Source organism: Monosiga brevicollis, genomic scaffold, assembly GCF_000002865.3.
Source record: "Monosiga brevicollis MX1 MONBRscaffold_23 genomic scaffold, whole genome shotgun sequence".
Classification (NCBI taxonomy): domain Eukaryota; class Choanoflagellata; order Craspedida; family Salpingoecidae; genus Monosiga; species Monosiga brevicollis.
Window position 1 is genome coordinate 493,679 of NW_001865060.1, and position 16,377 is coordinate 510,055.

Genomic DNA, 16,377 nt, shown 5'->3' on the forward strand with positions numbered 1-16,377 from the left:
AGGAGGAAGCTGTGCGGTTTGAACTGCAACTATGGCGCGGCGGGCTGACGAGGACGACGAGGACGTGCTGCGGGTTCGGGGCAATGAAGATGAAGTTGCCCTCTTGGGAGGACACGACTTGGACAACCCAGGCAGCAAGCCGTCATCGCGTCAACGAACCCTCACCCTGCTCCTCCTCGTCGGCATCAACCTCCTCAACTACCTGGACCGCTACACCGTCTCCGGTGTCCTGCCCGAGCTCAAGGACAAGACCAAGTCAGGCTTCAGCAGTGACCTCTCCGACAGCCAGAGCGGCCTGCTCATGACCGTTTTTGTTGTCAGGTTAGACGTTCGACGTGCCTCCGCCCCTTCACGCGCAACAGCTCTCGGCCCTGTCGTGTGCTCACAACCATCTACCTGCTGAGTAGCTACATGCTGGTCTCACCGATTTTCGGCTACCTCGGCGATCGTTGGAATCGCAAGGTACGAGCAACGTCTGACCAACCGCCCCCAACTGCAGAGATCTCTCCAGTTCACTCTGTGGCTCAACCCCGTTGCCCGACTCACCTTGACTACCCGATCGGCTGTGCTAGAACTTGATCGTAATTGGCATGGTGCTCTGGGCCCTCTTCACAGTTGGAGGCAGTTTTGCCCAGGTACGTGCGTGCTCTCCGCCCAAGGATAGGGATGTTCCCGCACCATCCTGTCCTCCTGTGGAGTTTACAGAACTTATTCCGTGCAACATGTGCAGAACTATGGTCAACTATTGGCCGCTCGCGCGCTCGTGGGCGTGGGCGAAGCTGCCTATGCCGTCATCTCCCCCACCATCATCGCCGATCTCTACGAGCCGGAAGTTCGCACCCATATGCTCTCCATCTTCTACATTGCCATTCCCGTTGGCGCGTACGTGACGCATGGGGACCAAGGTCAAATGAGAGAGAAGAAGAAAAAATTGTTTGGGAAAGAGCACATGACAAACCACAACCCTCATTCTTGACTCGCCTTGCCCGACCTCGATGATGGATACAAATGCCGGGTTATTGCCATTGGTTTTGCTCTTGGGCCAAACTTAGTGCTCTTGGCTTTATCGTCGGCGGTCAAGTTGCGGCTGCTTTTGGCAGTTGGCGTTGGGCTCTGCGCGTTTCCCCGCCTCGTACGTATTTGTCCAGCCACTCGGATCCCGCCCGCACGCACACACGCAAGCACCCACAAAAAGCACTTTTCTGCATACCTGCGTCAACTCATCGGCCTTGATGGCCACCGTGCCGCACGCAGTGGGACTACTGCTGGCGGCCGTCCTTTTCTTCACGCGCGAGCCTCCGCGGGGCGCGAGCGAGGGCCATTCCCATGGACACAGCATGAATGAAGCGAGTGGGCTCAAGGCCTTTTGGATGGACTTCAAGGCCGTCATGGCTGTGCCCACGTTTTTCTGGAGCACGCTTGGATTTACGGCCGTCACTTTCACCACAGGCGCCCTGGCACAGTGGGCCCCCACCTACGTCTACCGGCAGTCTCAGCTCGAGTCGAACCACCTCAGTAGCTCCAGTGCCTCGCTCTATTTCGGTGGTGTTACCGTCATCACGGGCGTTTGTGGCACCCTGCTCGGCTCCATCATCTCCAAACGGCTTGAGAGCAAGACTCCCGCCCATGACAGCTATGTCTGCGGCGTCGGCATGCTCGTTGCCGTTGTTTTCATTGGGATTGCCATCCCGCTCGCCTCCTACCAAATGTGGATTTTCTGGGTCTTGACTCTCTTTGGCGAGGTGTGTTGGCATGGGGTGCGGCCACATTCAGGGAAAACGTAGGCCGTCGATGGGGCACTGTTCCTTCTTCACCTGCCTCATGCATATGATGCCTGGCTTGGGTTATATCGTTTCTAGTTGGCACTGTGTTTGAACTGGGGCCCCACCGCCGCGATTACCCTCTATGTCATTGAGCCCAAGCGGGTACGTCAAACATCCCTTCTTTACCCATATTTTCAAGCGCAAAGCACGCTCCTGACGCAGCCATGTGTTTCCATATGCAGCGCAACACGGCCGAGGCTGTGTCCATCCTCATGACCCATCTCCTCGGTGACGCTGCCTCCCCCTACCTCGTCGGCGTTGTAAGTATGCCCGTTGTGCTTCGACTACCTCGTGCAACAAGCCTTAGTTTGAATGCCGTCTTTCGCTCATGCGCCTGGTTACGGGCCTGGTGGTTATGCATCATACCGGCCCCGTCTTCTCCTGTTGGGAATCGATAGATCTCAGATGTCTTGCATCAAAAGTACGATCTGGTCGATGCAGATAGCCTCATGCTTGCGCTTTTGATTCCGGGCTTTGTATCCTTCTTGGGCGGCCTGGCCTACCTGCGTGGCGCCCACACGGTCGCAGCCGACAGGTACGCTTGGCGTGTGTGCGTCAACAGCGTCGTGGCACCAGCTCTCTGCCACTCACGACTGTGTTTCGCCTTGTGCTTTGGCAGAGCGGCGGCCTCAGTTCGCGAACCAGAAACTGATTTCTCCATCATCAACAGTGACAGCGCCGTCATCTAAAGGCACAAGCGTGTTCTTGACCTAACTTTGTGTTATTCCTTTTTCTTGGCAACTTTGTTTCAGGCCCTGAAACTGGGCTAGGCTCTTTCGATATGTCTATCCCTTCCAAGGTCTGGCTTGTGCGCACTTGTCCAAGACAGCAAACTGTTTTTCTTGTAGCCCTCGGTCTCCTGTCCTTTGATGTCGTACTCTGCGACTATTCGACTGCCTGGGCCCTTCAAGAAGACTGACGAACATATCCTCTGAAAAATTGCCCTTCACACATGCGTCTCGGCAGCAACAGTCGAGCCAAGTCGCTGCACCTCGCCTATTCATGTCCACGGTCACCGTTACCGTCACCATCACAGCCACCGTCACCATCACCATCACCGTCACCATCACCGTCATAGACCAAGAGAGAAGGAAGCACAAACATAGAGCACAACAAGGTTGACCCAAAACGAGGAAAAAAAAAAAAATTAATAAGAACTGAGACAGCACTAGCAAAAGAGACATAAAAAAACTTTAAAGAAAAAACAGCTTGTAACGGCTCTTTTTTTCTTTGTATGTGTGTGTGTGGAGGATCGGCTCCGTCTGCTCTCAACGCTCACATCTGTGAAACTCGGACGACCACGACCACGACGACGCGTGTCTCTCTCACTTGCTCGTGGCCCTCTACCCACCTGTGGCCTTTTCTTGACCCTTGCTTGGTCGCGGAGCTTTTGGCAGTCTGCTTGCGGATTCAGGGTCTTGGCTTGAGGCTATTGTGGGATGGCATATGACAACAACTAGACCTGAAGGGGTGCGGTGTTGTGCAGCCGACATCTGCGCCGTTGGCCGGCGCTTGGGTCGGCCCATGAGCGTGACGCCAACTTGGGCCTTGATGCAAAATGGATGAAGTGTTTAAAAAGGCATGGGATACAATCAGGGGACTCGCGACGAGCACACCTGCCGCGGCGGGTCGGCCTGCCACAGCGAGCGGCTCCATGCCACCGCAGCCGCCCACAGCGAGCGCCTCCATGCCACCACAGCCGCCGAACCGGGTTCAACATGCCACCTCACTCCCCCCCAGCTACTATGCCGCCCGGGCTCAGAAGCGCCACGCCAGGTCCAAGCGCTCTGATAAGTCGCACTCACGCAAGCATGTCAAAATTGAGCCCCCCACGCCTGCCCCGGTCAAGAGTGCGGAGCGGCAGCAGGAGGAAGAAGGTCAAGAAGAAGAAGGCCATGATTTGTCCGAGGTCTTTGTCCCCTATCGACCCCAAGAGACGGGTTGGGGCAAGCCGCATCCAGGTCTGCGCACGACCAGCTCTCTTTTTTTTCCCCGCTCCCCTTTTCTCGCTCAAAGACCATCATTTGATCCCCAATCCTCACTTGTCTATCGCCCTTTTTGCTGTTGTTGTGCGTCTGTGCAAGCGCAAATTGTTGAGCCAGCCTCGTTGGCCTCCGTCCACTTGCCAAAGGCCACCTATCCCTTGCGCAAGTCACTTCCTGCCTCGGTGATTGATGATGGCAAGCTGTCGGCCCTTCAGCTCGAGGGTGTCATGTATGCGTGTATGCAACATGAGCGTATCCTACCCAACGGCTATCGCCGTGCCATCCTGATAGGCGACGGTGCCGGTGTTGGCAAAGGTCTGTAGGAACCTTTTATGGCTCTCCCACACGCCACGCCTAGTCACGATTAGTGACTGCATCCATTGGCACCCATGCCCTGACCTTGACTTTGCCCTCACTGTTCTTGCCCTTGGCTTCAATCTCGGCGCCTTTCCGCGCGCTCTATTGCACTCTGCAATCTGCAAATCAACAGGGCGCCAGATTGCAGGCATTCTATTTGAGAATTTATTGCACGAGCGCAAGCGACATATTTGGTTCTCTATATCCACGGACCTTTGTGCTGATGCCGAACGTGACCTGCGTGATATTGGGTGCCAAGTCAACGTGATTGATGGCTGCCAGGTATGTTCAGCCCGGTCCCCGGTGGACTGTTGGCCCTCTTGTGACGCGCGAAACTCAGTACCATGTCCCTGGCTGACAAGCTGGCGTGGCGCTCGCTGCTCCTCGTCCCTTAACACCCTTGCCTGATACCCTTTTGGTCCCCACCACCATCACCTCAACCCTGGCAGGAGTTGGACAAGATGACAGAGCTGCCAGACGGCGTTCTCTTCTCAACCTACGCCACCCTCGTATCGCCGGGCTCGCGCTTTTCCGCAGAATCTCGTTACGAGCAGCTTGTACAGTGGTGTGGCCCCGAATTTGATGGTATGTGTCTCTGCCTCTGTCTCTGTCTCTGTCTCTGTCTCTGTCTCTGTCTCTGTCTCTGTCTCTGTCTCTGTCTCTGTCTCTGTCTCTGTCTCTGTCTCTGTGTCTGTGTCTCTGTGTGCGTTTCTGTCGTCTGTGTCTGTGACCACTCGCCGTGCTCCTTGCAAACCGATGATAACACGCCAAGTACCTTGGTGCGATCCTCGCTGACAACACCAGTTTCCTTCGTGGTTGCCGTGTAGGCTGCATCGTTTTTGATGAGTGCCACAAAGCCAAGAATTTACACCTCGAGAAGCCTGGGGCTTCGTCAAAGGTAAGACGTGCGTGGTTCACACGCATACTCGATTCTTCGACGCAGATACACGAGAATTTCCAACCCAAAACCGACACATCATGACAAAGGTCGTGGGCTTTTGCCAGGTTGATGAGTTGACTCATGACGCTTTGTCTGTGTGCAGGTGGCGCTGCGAGTCAACGACTTGCAGCAAGCTTTTCCCAAAGCCCGTGTTGTCTACTGCTCCGCGACAGGCGTGACAGACCTTCGCAATCTGGCCTACATGGACCGGTACAGTGCTTTTTTTTTTTTTTTTTTTTTTTTTTTTTTTTTTTTTTTTTCGCCTTTATATCGATTTGTTGTTAAGTGTGGTCTTGTTATTTTCGCTCGGCTTGTGTACGAGATGATGCACACATATCGATTTCCTCGCTTGACCCGTGGCTGCAATAGCTTGGGCATGTGGGGTCCAGGCCAAGCTTTTGCCAACTTTGAGGATTTCAAGCGCGAAATGTCACAAAATGGCATTGCTGCAGCGGAAATGCTGGCAATGGAACTGTATGTCACCTGCTCCTCAGTCCAGCCGATGCGTGTGCTGTGAGCCTTCACTCGCTTGACTTTAAATACGCGGTCTGCTGTACAATCGGCTTGATGTGTAGCAAAGCGCAAGGCGTCTATTTGTCTCGGACACTGAGCTACGAAAGTGCCGAGTTCAATAACTGCGATATTAGTCTCACTGAAGCGCAGATGGACCTCTATAACCGTGCCGCCGAGTATGTTTCGACACCCACACGTTGAACGCATGCGGCCCCGCGACTTGCTCACCAATGTGGCTCGTGTCGGCTGGTGGTGTTTAGCTTTTGGGGTAGGCTGTACCGAGCAGCGAGCAGGCTTGGCAAGGTGCCGCGTGCCTACTACGCAGCCCACCAGCGCTTTTTCAAGCAGGTTAGGCTCCAGGACTGTCGTTGGGCTTTGGTCCTAACCGTTCCCCTTGCGTGTATTCTGAGACACTCCCTCAGAGCGGTGGCTTGCAAGTTAGCGGGGGTTGGGGCTTTTGTGGGGTTCTTGGGAGAATTGACTCCTGCGTGACAAGGTCAAGCTCTCCTAACGACGGCTGCGCGGGGCTGTTCTTGTAGCTATGCCTTTCGATTAAAGTCCCGCAATTGGTGGCTCGTGTGAAGGAGGCGCTGGCCAGCGGAGATCATTGTGTTGTCATTGGCCTGCAATCGACGGGCGAAGCCCGTTTACAAGCGGCATTTGCAGTGGGTGATGCTTTGAAGTTGTATCATTTGGCTTTTTTTTCCACGACCTCCAACATCGCTAACCCTTGATCCAAATCACACGGTTGCTTTAGCGCGAGAGTGGCTATCGAAATAGCCTGGTGTCCTTGACAGAGGAAATTGCGCGAGCTTTCATCGAGAGCACCTTTCCATGGTACGCTTGCCCTTTATTGATTTATTTTTTCCCCTATTTTTGACCCAGTTTTTTCCTGCTCGAATGACTGTTGGGTGACTCTCTTTGCGTCCTCGAATGATGGGTGGAGCACCCGGCCTTAAGCATGACTCCTAACGTGGGTGCATCTTTGCCAAACAGCCCGGGACGAGCGTTTGTGCCCCATGCCGGACCGCCCACTCTGGGTGCTCAGTTGCTCGAGGTATGGGCCCAGCGCAGACTTTTCTTTGGGAAACCCGCGTTCAGTATCGGCTACGCATGTATCCATCTTGACAAGCTCGTGTCTCATTTTGAAACATGCTTGTGTGTGTGTTGCCTCGTGGCTTATCTTGCATGATCTTCTGCCTTCTCAGGAACTCAAAAATTTGCGGCTACCACCCAGCCCGCTAGATGACCTGATTGACCAGTTGGGAGGACCGAGCGCGGTAGCGGAACTGACCGGTCGCAAGGTGAGGATGTGTCCCCATGCGCTGCCCTCGCCTCACATGCGCGGACGGAAACAGAAGGGCAGTTGAATGGGAACAAGAATTATCAAGTGAGCAGCGGCGGGTTTAATCTCACCGATTTCCCCCCACTTCTTCTGTTTCGACAGCAACGACAGGTTCGAGTGGGTCACACATCTTCTTTTGTCATTGAAGAACGGTAGGCTGTCAGAATTGCACCAGCCCGTGATAATGGGTGCGCTGGTCCCAGTTTTAGTTGGTCTTTCTCACCAGAACGCATGCCCGCTTGCCCTTGGCCCGCATGCACATACTCTTTGATGCATCACTTTTGCCTATGCCTCAGAGCGGCAATAAATTGCGGACCCATCGATCCCACGGATGGCATCAACATTGTCGAGAAAAATGCCTTTTTGGATGGTCGCAAGCTGATTGCCATCATTTCTGATGCTGCCAGCACAGGTACCCTGTGAAATCAACCATCCTCTTGATTGTACCTAACTCACCCAGGTCTCATGTCTCTAGGCATCTCGCTGCATGCTGACGTGCGGCGTGAGAATCAGCACCGCCGTGTGCATTTCACGTTTGAGCTTCCTTGGTCTGCTGACAAAGCTGTGCAACAGCTTGGTCGGAGTCATCGGTGCGTCGCTTTCTCGAAATCATGGTCGTGGCCGTGGCCGTGGTCGTGGTCATGATCGTGGTCATGGTCGCCAAAGCTTGTGGGACTTGTCCATTTCCAAGCTCGGCGACGCTTTCTGTCTCCAGCTCATCCACGCGCCCGATTTTCACGCGCTTGAATTCAAGGTCCAACCAAGCGTGTGGACCACGCTACGAGCTCATGTCGACAGAGCTAGCCGGCGAGAGACGATTTGCAGCGGCCGTGGCCCGTCGCCTTCGTTTCATGGGCGCTCTGACACGAGGTACCTGATCATTATCTGGCTCTACGGCACATCTCGCAACCCCTAGGGTCTGCATTAGCTAGCCCCTCGTGTCATATGGCTGCATTTGTCTTTGCTTAGGGGATCGACGGGCCGCCAGTGGCCAAGACATGGGCAGCTGGGACATTGATACCAACTATGGACGCCTGTACGGCCTGCCTGATAAACAGGCACCTAGCCTGGGGCAACTGGCTTGCACTTTCTTGTCGCCTGTTTCCTTGTTGTTGTCCTTTGAGAAACATGTTCGTGACCACTTGCACCGGCTGCTGGGCCACGCTTGGTTGTAGTGCATTGCGCGAAATGGGCGGTCTTTTGCAAGAAAAGAAGAAACGAGAATCAGCCTACATGGCCATGACGGTATCTAGCATTCTGAGTCTTGAGCGGATTTTGGAACACGTGCCTGAAGGGCGGCTGCGAGCGCGCGTGTGTCAACTCTTTCCCACCGATGACGCGCTCTTTCAAGGCTTGAAGGTATGCTTGCGACTGTGATGCGAGAAGGGGTTGCTGGCAGAGGATGTGCAAGACAAACTCACCTGACATCAACACCGCCCCTCATTGCCCATTGATTGATGCAGGCAAACGCGAGGCGACTGCACAGCTCGCAGGCATTCAAATCCGTTTCTGCCTTTTTGAACGGTGTTCTTGGCCTGCCCGTGGAAGGCCAGGTCTGTCAGGCTTGAAGCATGGCCCATCTTGCTCTGCTGGTCGTGCCTCTGCCGTGTCCTCGCCATAGCGTCTCACATGACATTGTACCCACGGAAAGAATATCATGTTTGGTGCGCTCATGGTCCTGCACCGCCGAACCATTGAGCGTGCTAAAGAGGAAGGCAAATACTCCGAGGGCATTCACGAGATTACCGGTCAGTGTATCGCCTTGGCGTGTTGGGCAAGCATTGCTGAAGAGCAAAAGCTCCTCCTCGAATCATGTACGGATGTTCCGATGATAAATTGTAGGCGACAAGATTCAGCTGGTGTCAGAACGAGACATTACATCTGAGGTGCATCACACTGAGCTGACACGCGACCGCGGCATGTCCTTTGAAGAGGCGCTGGACCGTTTGCAAGCCGTCAGTCTTGTGCCAACTCGCTGTCTCACAAGTGCAAATCAAGCGCACGACAACTGACTCGCCCCCCTCGTCCTGTATCCAACTATTCTTTGACATTACAGGCCCCTCCCGGAACTGCGCGTTTTATGCTACAATCGCGCGCCACCGGCGGCCAGCGTGTACGTTTTGCGAGGAAGGGGATTGAAGCCTCACGCTTATCCGTACAGCCCGTGGCCCTTTGTCACCCCCGAAGATGCTCATCGTTTCTGCATCACCTATTGTCTGTGCCCCCCCCCTTTTTTTTTCATCTTCTCGTGGCTCGACAGCGTTGCGTCTTGGTGACGGAAGCTCCAAAGCGCAACCCCCAGCACTCAACGACATACTATTTCTTTCGGCCCAACATTGGCCAAGTCCGCCATCGCTTTGGGGCACAAGAGCTGCTCTCGTACAAGTACGTGACCCGATTAGCTCACGTGGCAACAGGCGAGGAGGCATCATTGACTTTTTCCTGTTTCTCGTATCGATTTGCAGTGCGGTCGAGCCGAGCGCGGTCAAGAGCACCTGGCAGCGCATTCATTCAGAAGCTGAGCGGCTGTGCCTCCATGGCCCTAAATGCACAAGTCGGTTGCCGTTCCTGTTTGTTGATTTCGTTTTCCTTTTTCTTTGACCCTGTCTCTGGTACGCGTTGTTTAACGAAGCGGTTTTTTTTTTTTTTTTTTTTGCCCGGGTTTTCTTTTTTTCTTTTCTTCTTTTTTTTTCTTCGTCTCTTCTACACAGTTCCCAATTGTTCTTTCGGCAAGCGTCGCCAGCGCTTCCACATTCTGTCCGGCCGCTTAGTCAAATACTGGAAAACTTTGAGCGACCATTTGTCACGACACGTGAGTTGACGGAACCGCATTGGAAGCTATGCGCTGCTCTAGCAGCTGACTGGGCGCATGCTTGCACAACTTGACTCGATTGCACTGTGGCTTGGCATTGTAGTCGCGATACTTGATCGTGGCCGAGCGCAGCCTGAACATTGCGAGATGTTCACTGGGACAGAGATCCTTTATCGGCCTGCTGTGGCCTGGTCAGTCCACGCGTGTTGAGGGAGGCTTGAGATGATCAATTGAATTGGTGTTTGTCGTGCGCTCACGGCACTGCTGGTGTTTGACTGCAATTTTTTCTTGTTCTTTTTCAAACTGTCTTGTTGACTGTGGGCGTCGGCGTGGATATTTTGAATACAGATGCCTTGGTTCAGGACCTTCCCAGCCTGTTCGTGCCCGTGGCAGCGCCAGCGCCAAATCCAACTTCAAGTCTTGTTGAGCGTAGCTTGGTGAGTGCTTCGCTGTGCCAATAGCTGGTGACCAGGGATATTGACAAGTGGCTGAAGCCATGGCTGCTTGATTGTGAGAATCTCACCTTGATCTGATCATGGTGTAGTTGGGTGACAGGCCGCAACAGCATCACAAGCATCCGCGCTTGGAGAGGACCATACGATCAGCGCCCGCGCAGCCCCATGTAGCGCAGCCACGTTGGACACCGTCGACCGCCAGCTACACCATGCCTTCGCAAGAAGCCTCCGCGGGCAGCCACGTGCCTCTTTTTAGTCGGGCAGCTGCAGGCCCGCCGATAAAAATGCAGCGATCTGCTACAACACCTGCAGCATCGCGAACAACAGATTTCATTGATCTGACGCTGGACAGCGACGATGATAGCGGCAATGACGATGGCGCTAAAGTCAGCAGCATCCCGACCATGCGTGCGCACCTGCCAGGTCCAATTTCGACACCAGGTGCGGCTCCGTCTAGCCACCCGGAGTCGAAACCTGAGCTGAAGAGCGCACCGGATCAAGCCAGTGCCGTCAGGACCTCCACCTCGTCCCCTGAAGTCATTGTCCTGGATGATGATGATGACAATGATGATGATGATGATGCTGATTCGAAAGCTGTCACGGCCCCATCCCAGCCCTCTCGGCTTGCCCAGCCCGGGCCGGTCTCGCTTCTTGCTGTCCCTGCACCGATGGGTGGGGCTCACTGTGTATCCCAAGAGCGAAGCAGTGCCCAGCAACCCGCTACCAGCACGTTGCCGCCTCAGCTTCCAAGGCACCAGAGCTTGGACGTCAAACCAGTTTTGCTTCCAGAGGGCATTTGGACCGAAAACCAGCAGCTGACGAATGGACCAACGCCCGAAGCGTCGACGCCTCACGAGCTACCGATGCCGCCAGACACAGACTCGGAGGCAGAGGCTTCCGAGTGGGATGAAGCCTCTGATGCCGAATCAGACGTGTCGAGTTTGCCGGACGTGTTTGTGTTAAGCTCACGAAGCACTGCCCCATCACCCAAACGATCAAAATGGTCTCAACCCCCCGCTTAGCTCCTGGCTGCCTCGTCTATCTGGACAGTTGCGCTCTTAGGGGCTCAAAATATGATTATTCTGACTGATTTCGCGTTTTATTATTACAAGCTCTGCTGTTTGTTTGTTTTTTTATTGAAGTTTGAATCAGTTTCCGAATAAAAGTCATGTGTTGTTGATACACATTTCAACAAAAGATCTCCTCGACCCCTACCGCATGAAAGGGCGTTGAGCGGGCGTAGAGCCAAACAGGCACCGAGCTCGCTATGGTGAATGATGGTGTGAGCGCAATGGTGCGATGGATGGTGACGGCGGTATTGACGGGACGCGTCTGACCGCGGGTTATGTTCCTGGGAGAGAAACTCGACGGGTTTGCTTCGACCCAGCGGGCTGACTAGCTTTGGATTAGGACAGATCAAGTCGAATGGCGAGGGGATGACAGGTATGGCAGACCTGGGCTTGATGCGCTGAACACAAACGACCCTGTCGAGATAGGGGCGGCGGGGGATGGATTGTTCAGCAGGCACGCACAAGTGAGCTGTTCCAGCGAGACCGTGGCCATGCAGGCAATGCAGCATCTATCTCCTCAAAGGATGCCCCTGACATGATCAGCAACGCGCCATAAGAAGCGAAAACTACACTACACCACAACAGTGAGAGATGCTGACACAGTCTCTCTCTCTCAAACTCTCTCTCAAACGTCTCTCAAAAACTCAAACTCTCTCTCTCTCTCTCAAACTCTCTCTCTCTCTCTCTCTCAAACTCTCTCTCAAACTTCTCTCTCTCAAACTCTCTCTCAAACGTCTCTCTCAATCTCTCTCTCAAACTTCTCTCTCTCAAACTTCTCTCTCTCAAACTTCTCTCTCTCAAACTTCTCTCTCTCAAACCCCTTCTCTCTCTCAAACGCTCTCTCAAACTCTCTCTGATCTTTTTTTATTTTTCTTCCTTTTTGGGGGATTGGTGGGTGTGGCTGTGGCTCGGTCGTGGCTCGTTGGTGTCGCTGTGTGTGCCGGTTGGACCTCGAGGCCCTGGCTTTGTGGCTGTGCTTCGCCTTTGTACCAGTGCTTGAGGCAGCGAGTGATCTGGGTGTGTCTTGTGCTGTGGCGGCAAGGGAAGATTGGCATTGGTGTTGATGCTAAATGAGGGCCGAGGCCGTTTGGCAAGAAACAAACGTGGACGGTGACGGTTGAACCTCGTTGGTGCTCCCTGGTGGTCTCCCGCGACTGGCTTGCGTGCTTCCAAATGGACCAAGATAGCATTCTTCCTTTACCCTCGTCAATCTGCTCTTTAATGTGCTCTGCGCTTCTCTTTTGGCCCCTTGCTTGAAGACGCACTGCCCTTGCCCTTCTCCTGCCCCGCCCCGCCCCGCCCCTTTTAATCTTTTGTTCTTCCCTCTTTTTTTTTTTTTTTTTTCTCGCGTGCGCTCTTCTTGGTTCTGCTGGTGCTGTGCCAAGCACACACACGCGCACGCACGCACGCACGCACCCTTGGCCTTGGAACACACTTTGCAATTACCTGTGACCTTGGCAGTTGACACGTTCCATGCTGACCCTGGCTTTCCTTTGTTCTGTGAATAGACCTTTGCGCGTGTTCAACGCATCGCCGACCAAACTTACACTGGAACACTTCTCCCCTGTACGGGTTCCGTCATCATGGCATCCGTCAGCGCTGAGCTCGACAAGCGCAATGAGGTGGGTCGTGACCCCGAACAGTCGCCGCTTCGCCCTGGCTGCTGATCCGTGACATTGGGCGTCAAGAGAGCAATGCGTGTTGCCTCATGTGGTGCCCGGACCCGTGGTGTTACAGGAGTACCTCGCTGATTACCAGAAGCTTTACCCCAAGGGCAATGTCTTTGAACTGGTGCGCTTCCTCATCCAGGCCGTGTGCCCTCGCTTCGCGCACAAACGCGCTCATACAAACCCAAATGCAATCTCAACTCCACTTTGTCGCTCACCATCGTTGTACGATCCCAACGCCCATCCATCCAACACAGCGCCGCAAATTGAAGCAAATCGCCAGTGAATTTGCACGTACGGACAAGGATGGCAGTGGTGATATCGATCTTCAGGAAATCGGCGAAGCCCTCAGCAAACTTGGCAAGTCTGTCAACCGCGCTGAGCTCAAGGCCGCCATTCGCCGCGTTGATGATGACGACTCGGGTACCCTCCGCTATCGCGAGTACGTATTAAAGCTGAAACGCGCCCGGAGCATTCAGCCCACAAACCTTCACTGGATCCCCTCACTTCAATACCCGGCTTTCCCTTGATTCGACGTCGCACAGGTTTATCAACCTGATCCTCCTTGAAACTGGCTTCATCTCGGACCCAGTGGCAGAATCTGCTCGCAAGACAAGCCTGGGCGTACGTGCTGCCCTGCTGCCCCAAAGTCTATTCTTCGTTGCCTTGATCCTTCGCTTCTTTATCGGCATCAGGTTGGCCTGGGTCGCGGTAAGCGCAAAGGTGCTCTCAAGAAGAAGAAACGTGGACAGATCAAACTCAACGTTAGCCTCAACTCCAATGGCGACAACGTGGACATCTCGGTCGAGGTCCTGCAAGCCGCAAACCTGTTGCCCGCTGATATCACGGGCCTGGCCGATCCCTACGTCAAAATGTACATCCAGCCCGACCCCAGCAAGAAGACCAAGCAAAAAACCAAGGTCGTCAAGAAGTCTCTCAACCCAGAATGGAATGAAAAGTTTACGTGGACCCTGAGTAGTGCCACCAAGCTAGAGCACCGCTTCCTCACCATTGAGGTCTGGGACTGGGATCGCATCACCCGTAACGACTTTATGGGAGCCATGGCTTTCGAGCTGAAGGAACTCGAGGACCCGGATACCATCAAAGCTGGCTGGTTCATCCTCCTGGACCAGGAACAGGGCCGCTTCTTCAACTTTCCCAGTGCCATCCAGCCAAAGTCAGTGCGCCCCGCTGCGCCCGCGCGTGGACATTCAGTGCGCGCCCGTGACTCCAAGCTCTCGTCCACCCCCAAGAAGTCGGGCCTGCGCGTTGAGGACTTTAAATTCGTCAAGGTGCTTGGACGTGGCTCCTTCGGCAAGGTGTTTCTGGCCGAGCGCAAGACAGACCAGAAAATGTATGCCGTCAAGGCCCTGAAAAAGGTCCGCGTGATTGAAGACGACGACGTTGGTGCCACCATCACTGAAAAGGAGGTGCTCGCCCTGGGTGCCCAAGCCCCCTTTATGGTGCAGCTCGTTGCCTCCTTTCAGAACCAAGACCACCTCTTCTTTGTGATGGAACTCGTGGCCGGCGGTGATCTCATGTTCCACGCCATGAAACACGGTGCCTTTTCGGAAAAGGCCTCCGCCTTTTACTCCGCGGAGATTAGCGCCGGTCTGATGTACCTGCACGAGCGCGGCATCTTGTATCGTGACCTCAAGCTCGACAACGTTATGCTTGACGAGGAGGGCCACGTGCGCCTGGCTGATTTTGGTCTCTGCAAGCAAAACGTGGCCCCAGCGGACGGCTCCACGCAAACGTTTTGTGGCACCCCCAACTACCTTGCCCCCGAGATTGTGTCGTACAAGCCGTATACAAAGGCCGTGGACTGGTGGTCCCTCGGCGTTATCATGTTTGAGATGATGAACGGCATTGTCCTCTTTGATGGTCAGTCGGAGAAGGAGCTCTACCGCAACATTTTGAATCAGCAGATCGATCTGCCTCGCACCATGAGCGCTGAGGCTCGAGCGACCGTGTCAGCTTTCTTGACGCGCCGCCCGGCTGAACGCTTGGGTGCTGGTCCCAGTGAGCGTCGCGATGTGCAAGCGACCCCCTTCTTCAAGGACATCGATTGGGCCAAGCTGGAGAAGCGCGCCGTTCCCCCGCCCTTTGCGCCCAAAGTGCGCGGCGCCAAGGACGCTAGCAACTTTGACCCCGAGTTTACGGCCGAAAAGCCGGTTCTCACGCCTGAGGATTCTCGTGCTTTGGCCGCCATTGACCAGGTCAGTCTATATCCGTGCTTCTTCTTTTTTTTTTTTTTTTTTTTTTTCTTTTTTTTTCTTTTCAAATGGCATTGACACGATCTTTGTCTTGATACCCATGCGTGTACCGAAGCCGTGTCTGCAGCCGTGCACTGCCTCACGCGTCACCCTCACCTCCATTGTCTGCGCGTTAGGACCTGTTCAACGGTTTCACGTTTGAACTGACAAGCACGCTATAATGCCCATGTGATTTGCATCATACCATCTGGATGAACGTGGTCGGCCTGGGATGTGTGTAGCCAGGAAGACTCTCTGGATGCTCGATCGGCCTCATTCCAAGCCTGTTATTTAGGCTCGGGGCTTCAGCTGCTTCTGTTTTGTAACTGTGCTCGTTTTTCTTGGTGCCGTTGTCGTCGTTTCATTGTTGCATGTTAACTCCATGCGCCCGAGTTGCCGTGCCTATCGCGCCCTCCTTCTTTTCTTCGCGTTAGTTTTCATTTTGCTCAAATTTTTACGTGCCTTTTTTGTTTCTTTCCCTTGCTCTTATGGCTGCCTTTTTTGCCTCCAATTGACGGCTGCCCTGATGTTTTTTTCCTGGCCAGGCATTTGCCGGTTTGCTTCGGTGTCCTGCCAACCAAAGCTTCCAAAAACGCATGGCTACCCATCACCACCACCGCAAACATCCTCAGTAACAAAACAAGCAGCAAGAAAAACAAAGAAAGGAAACAAAAGCACGCATCAAGCTTGTCATCTTCCAATAAGCACACAACATGCTTGACAACGCGCGTAACACAGTCAACACACAAAAAAGAGAGAGAAACACACACACACACACACACACACACACACACACACACACACACACACACACACACACACACACACACACTGAGAGTCGAAAAGGGCGGTCAGTACACGTGTCCGCTTTTGACATAGGTCGCGCGCCATGGGGAGCGGTTGACAGGGCGAGGGACACTGCCGCTCGGGGGGACAAGAAGAGGGGGGCAATTTCAGCGCATGATTGACCTGCAGCTCGATGCGCCTGATTCATATGCTTGGGTGTTGATACAGATCAAGATCGCAAAACAAGCATTTTTCCCCGGACCATACTGGGTTGGTTGATGGTCCCCCCCCCCCCCACCAGCCTTCAACGCCGCGGCTGCCTCTACCTGCATGTTGCATGCACCTCACTTGGCGATCCTTGGCCACTGC

At 54.2% G+C, this 16,377-nt stretch overlaps 3 protein-coding genes across 3 annotated transcripts; all 3 read left to right on the forward strand.

The window, feature by feature from the left end:
- Positions 1-2: 2 nt before the first annotated feature.
- MONBRDRAFT_33732 (uncharacterized protein) lies at positions 3-2,749 on the forward strand. The gene is made up of 10 exons (XM_001748441.1): positions 3-321; positions 408-462; positions 573-635; positions 731-882; positions 1,053-1,132; positions 1,255-1,742; positions 1,860-1,925; positions 2,006-2,083; positions 2,222-2,358; positions 2,443-2,749. The coding sequence occupies exons 1-10, from the start codon at positions 32-34 to the stop codon at positions 2,510-2,512; spliced, it is 1,479 nt and encodes a 492-aa protein (XP_001748493.1). The 5' UTR covers positions 3-31; the 3' UTR covers positions 2,513-2,749.
- Positions 2,750-3,477: 728 nt separating this feature from the next.
- MONBRDRAFT_28079 (uncharacterized protein) lies at positions 3,478-11,252 on the forward strand (the record flags this gene model as incomplete). Its single annotated transcript, XM_001748442.1, has 29 exons — positions 3,478-3,784; positions 3,908-4,123; positions 4,299-4,447; positions 4,615-4,750; positions 4,993-5,063; positions 5,209-5,315; positions 5,475-5,579; positions 5,681-5,794; positions 5,879-5,966; positions 6,158-6,283; positions 6,376-6,455; positions 6,615-6,675; positions 6,827-6,922; positions 7,066-7,115; positions 7,260-7,375; positions 7,424-7,553; positions 7,718-7,833; positions 7,933-7,999; positions 8,139-8,322; positions 8,427-8,516; positions 8,615-8,711; positions 8,806-8,918; positions 9,020-9,076; positions 9,224-9,348; positions 9,429-9,517; positions 9,675-9,775; positions 9,879-9,966; positions 10,124-10,212; positions 10,320-11,252. 29 exons carry the CDS (start codon positions 3,478-3,480, stop codon positions 11,250-11,252), a joined length of 4,101 nt encoding a protein of 1,366 aa, XP_001748494.1.
- A 1,631-nt stretch (positions 11,253-12,883) lies between these two features.
- MONBRDRAFT_10752 (uncharacterized protein) lies at positions 12,884-15,857 on the forward strand (the record flags this gene model as incomplete). Its single annotated transcript, XM_001748443.1, has 5 exons — positions 12,884-12,922; positions 13,225-13,409; positions 13,513-13,591; positions 13,663-15,186; positions 15,768-15,857. 5 exons carry the CDS (start codon positions 12,884-12,886, stop codon positions 15,855-15,857), a joined length of 1,917 nt encoding a protein of 638 aa, XP_001748495.1.
- Positions 15,858-16,377: the final 520 nt, after the last annotated feature.

Coding starts and splice junctions, on each gene's coding strand:
- MONBRDRAFT_33732 (XM_001748441.1), top strand. CDS start 32: ATGGCGCGGCGGGCTGACGAGGACGACGAGGACGTGCTGCGGGTTCGG. Junction 883..1,052: donor ATTGCCATTCCCGTTGGCGC/GTACGTGACGCA, acceptor GGCCAAACTTAG/TGCTCTTGGCTTTATCGTCG. Junction 2,359..2,442: donor CACACGGTCGCAGCCGACAG/GTACGCTTGGCG, acceptor GTGCTTTGGCAG/AGCGGCGGCCTCAGTTCGCG.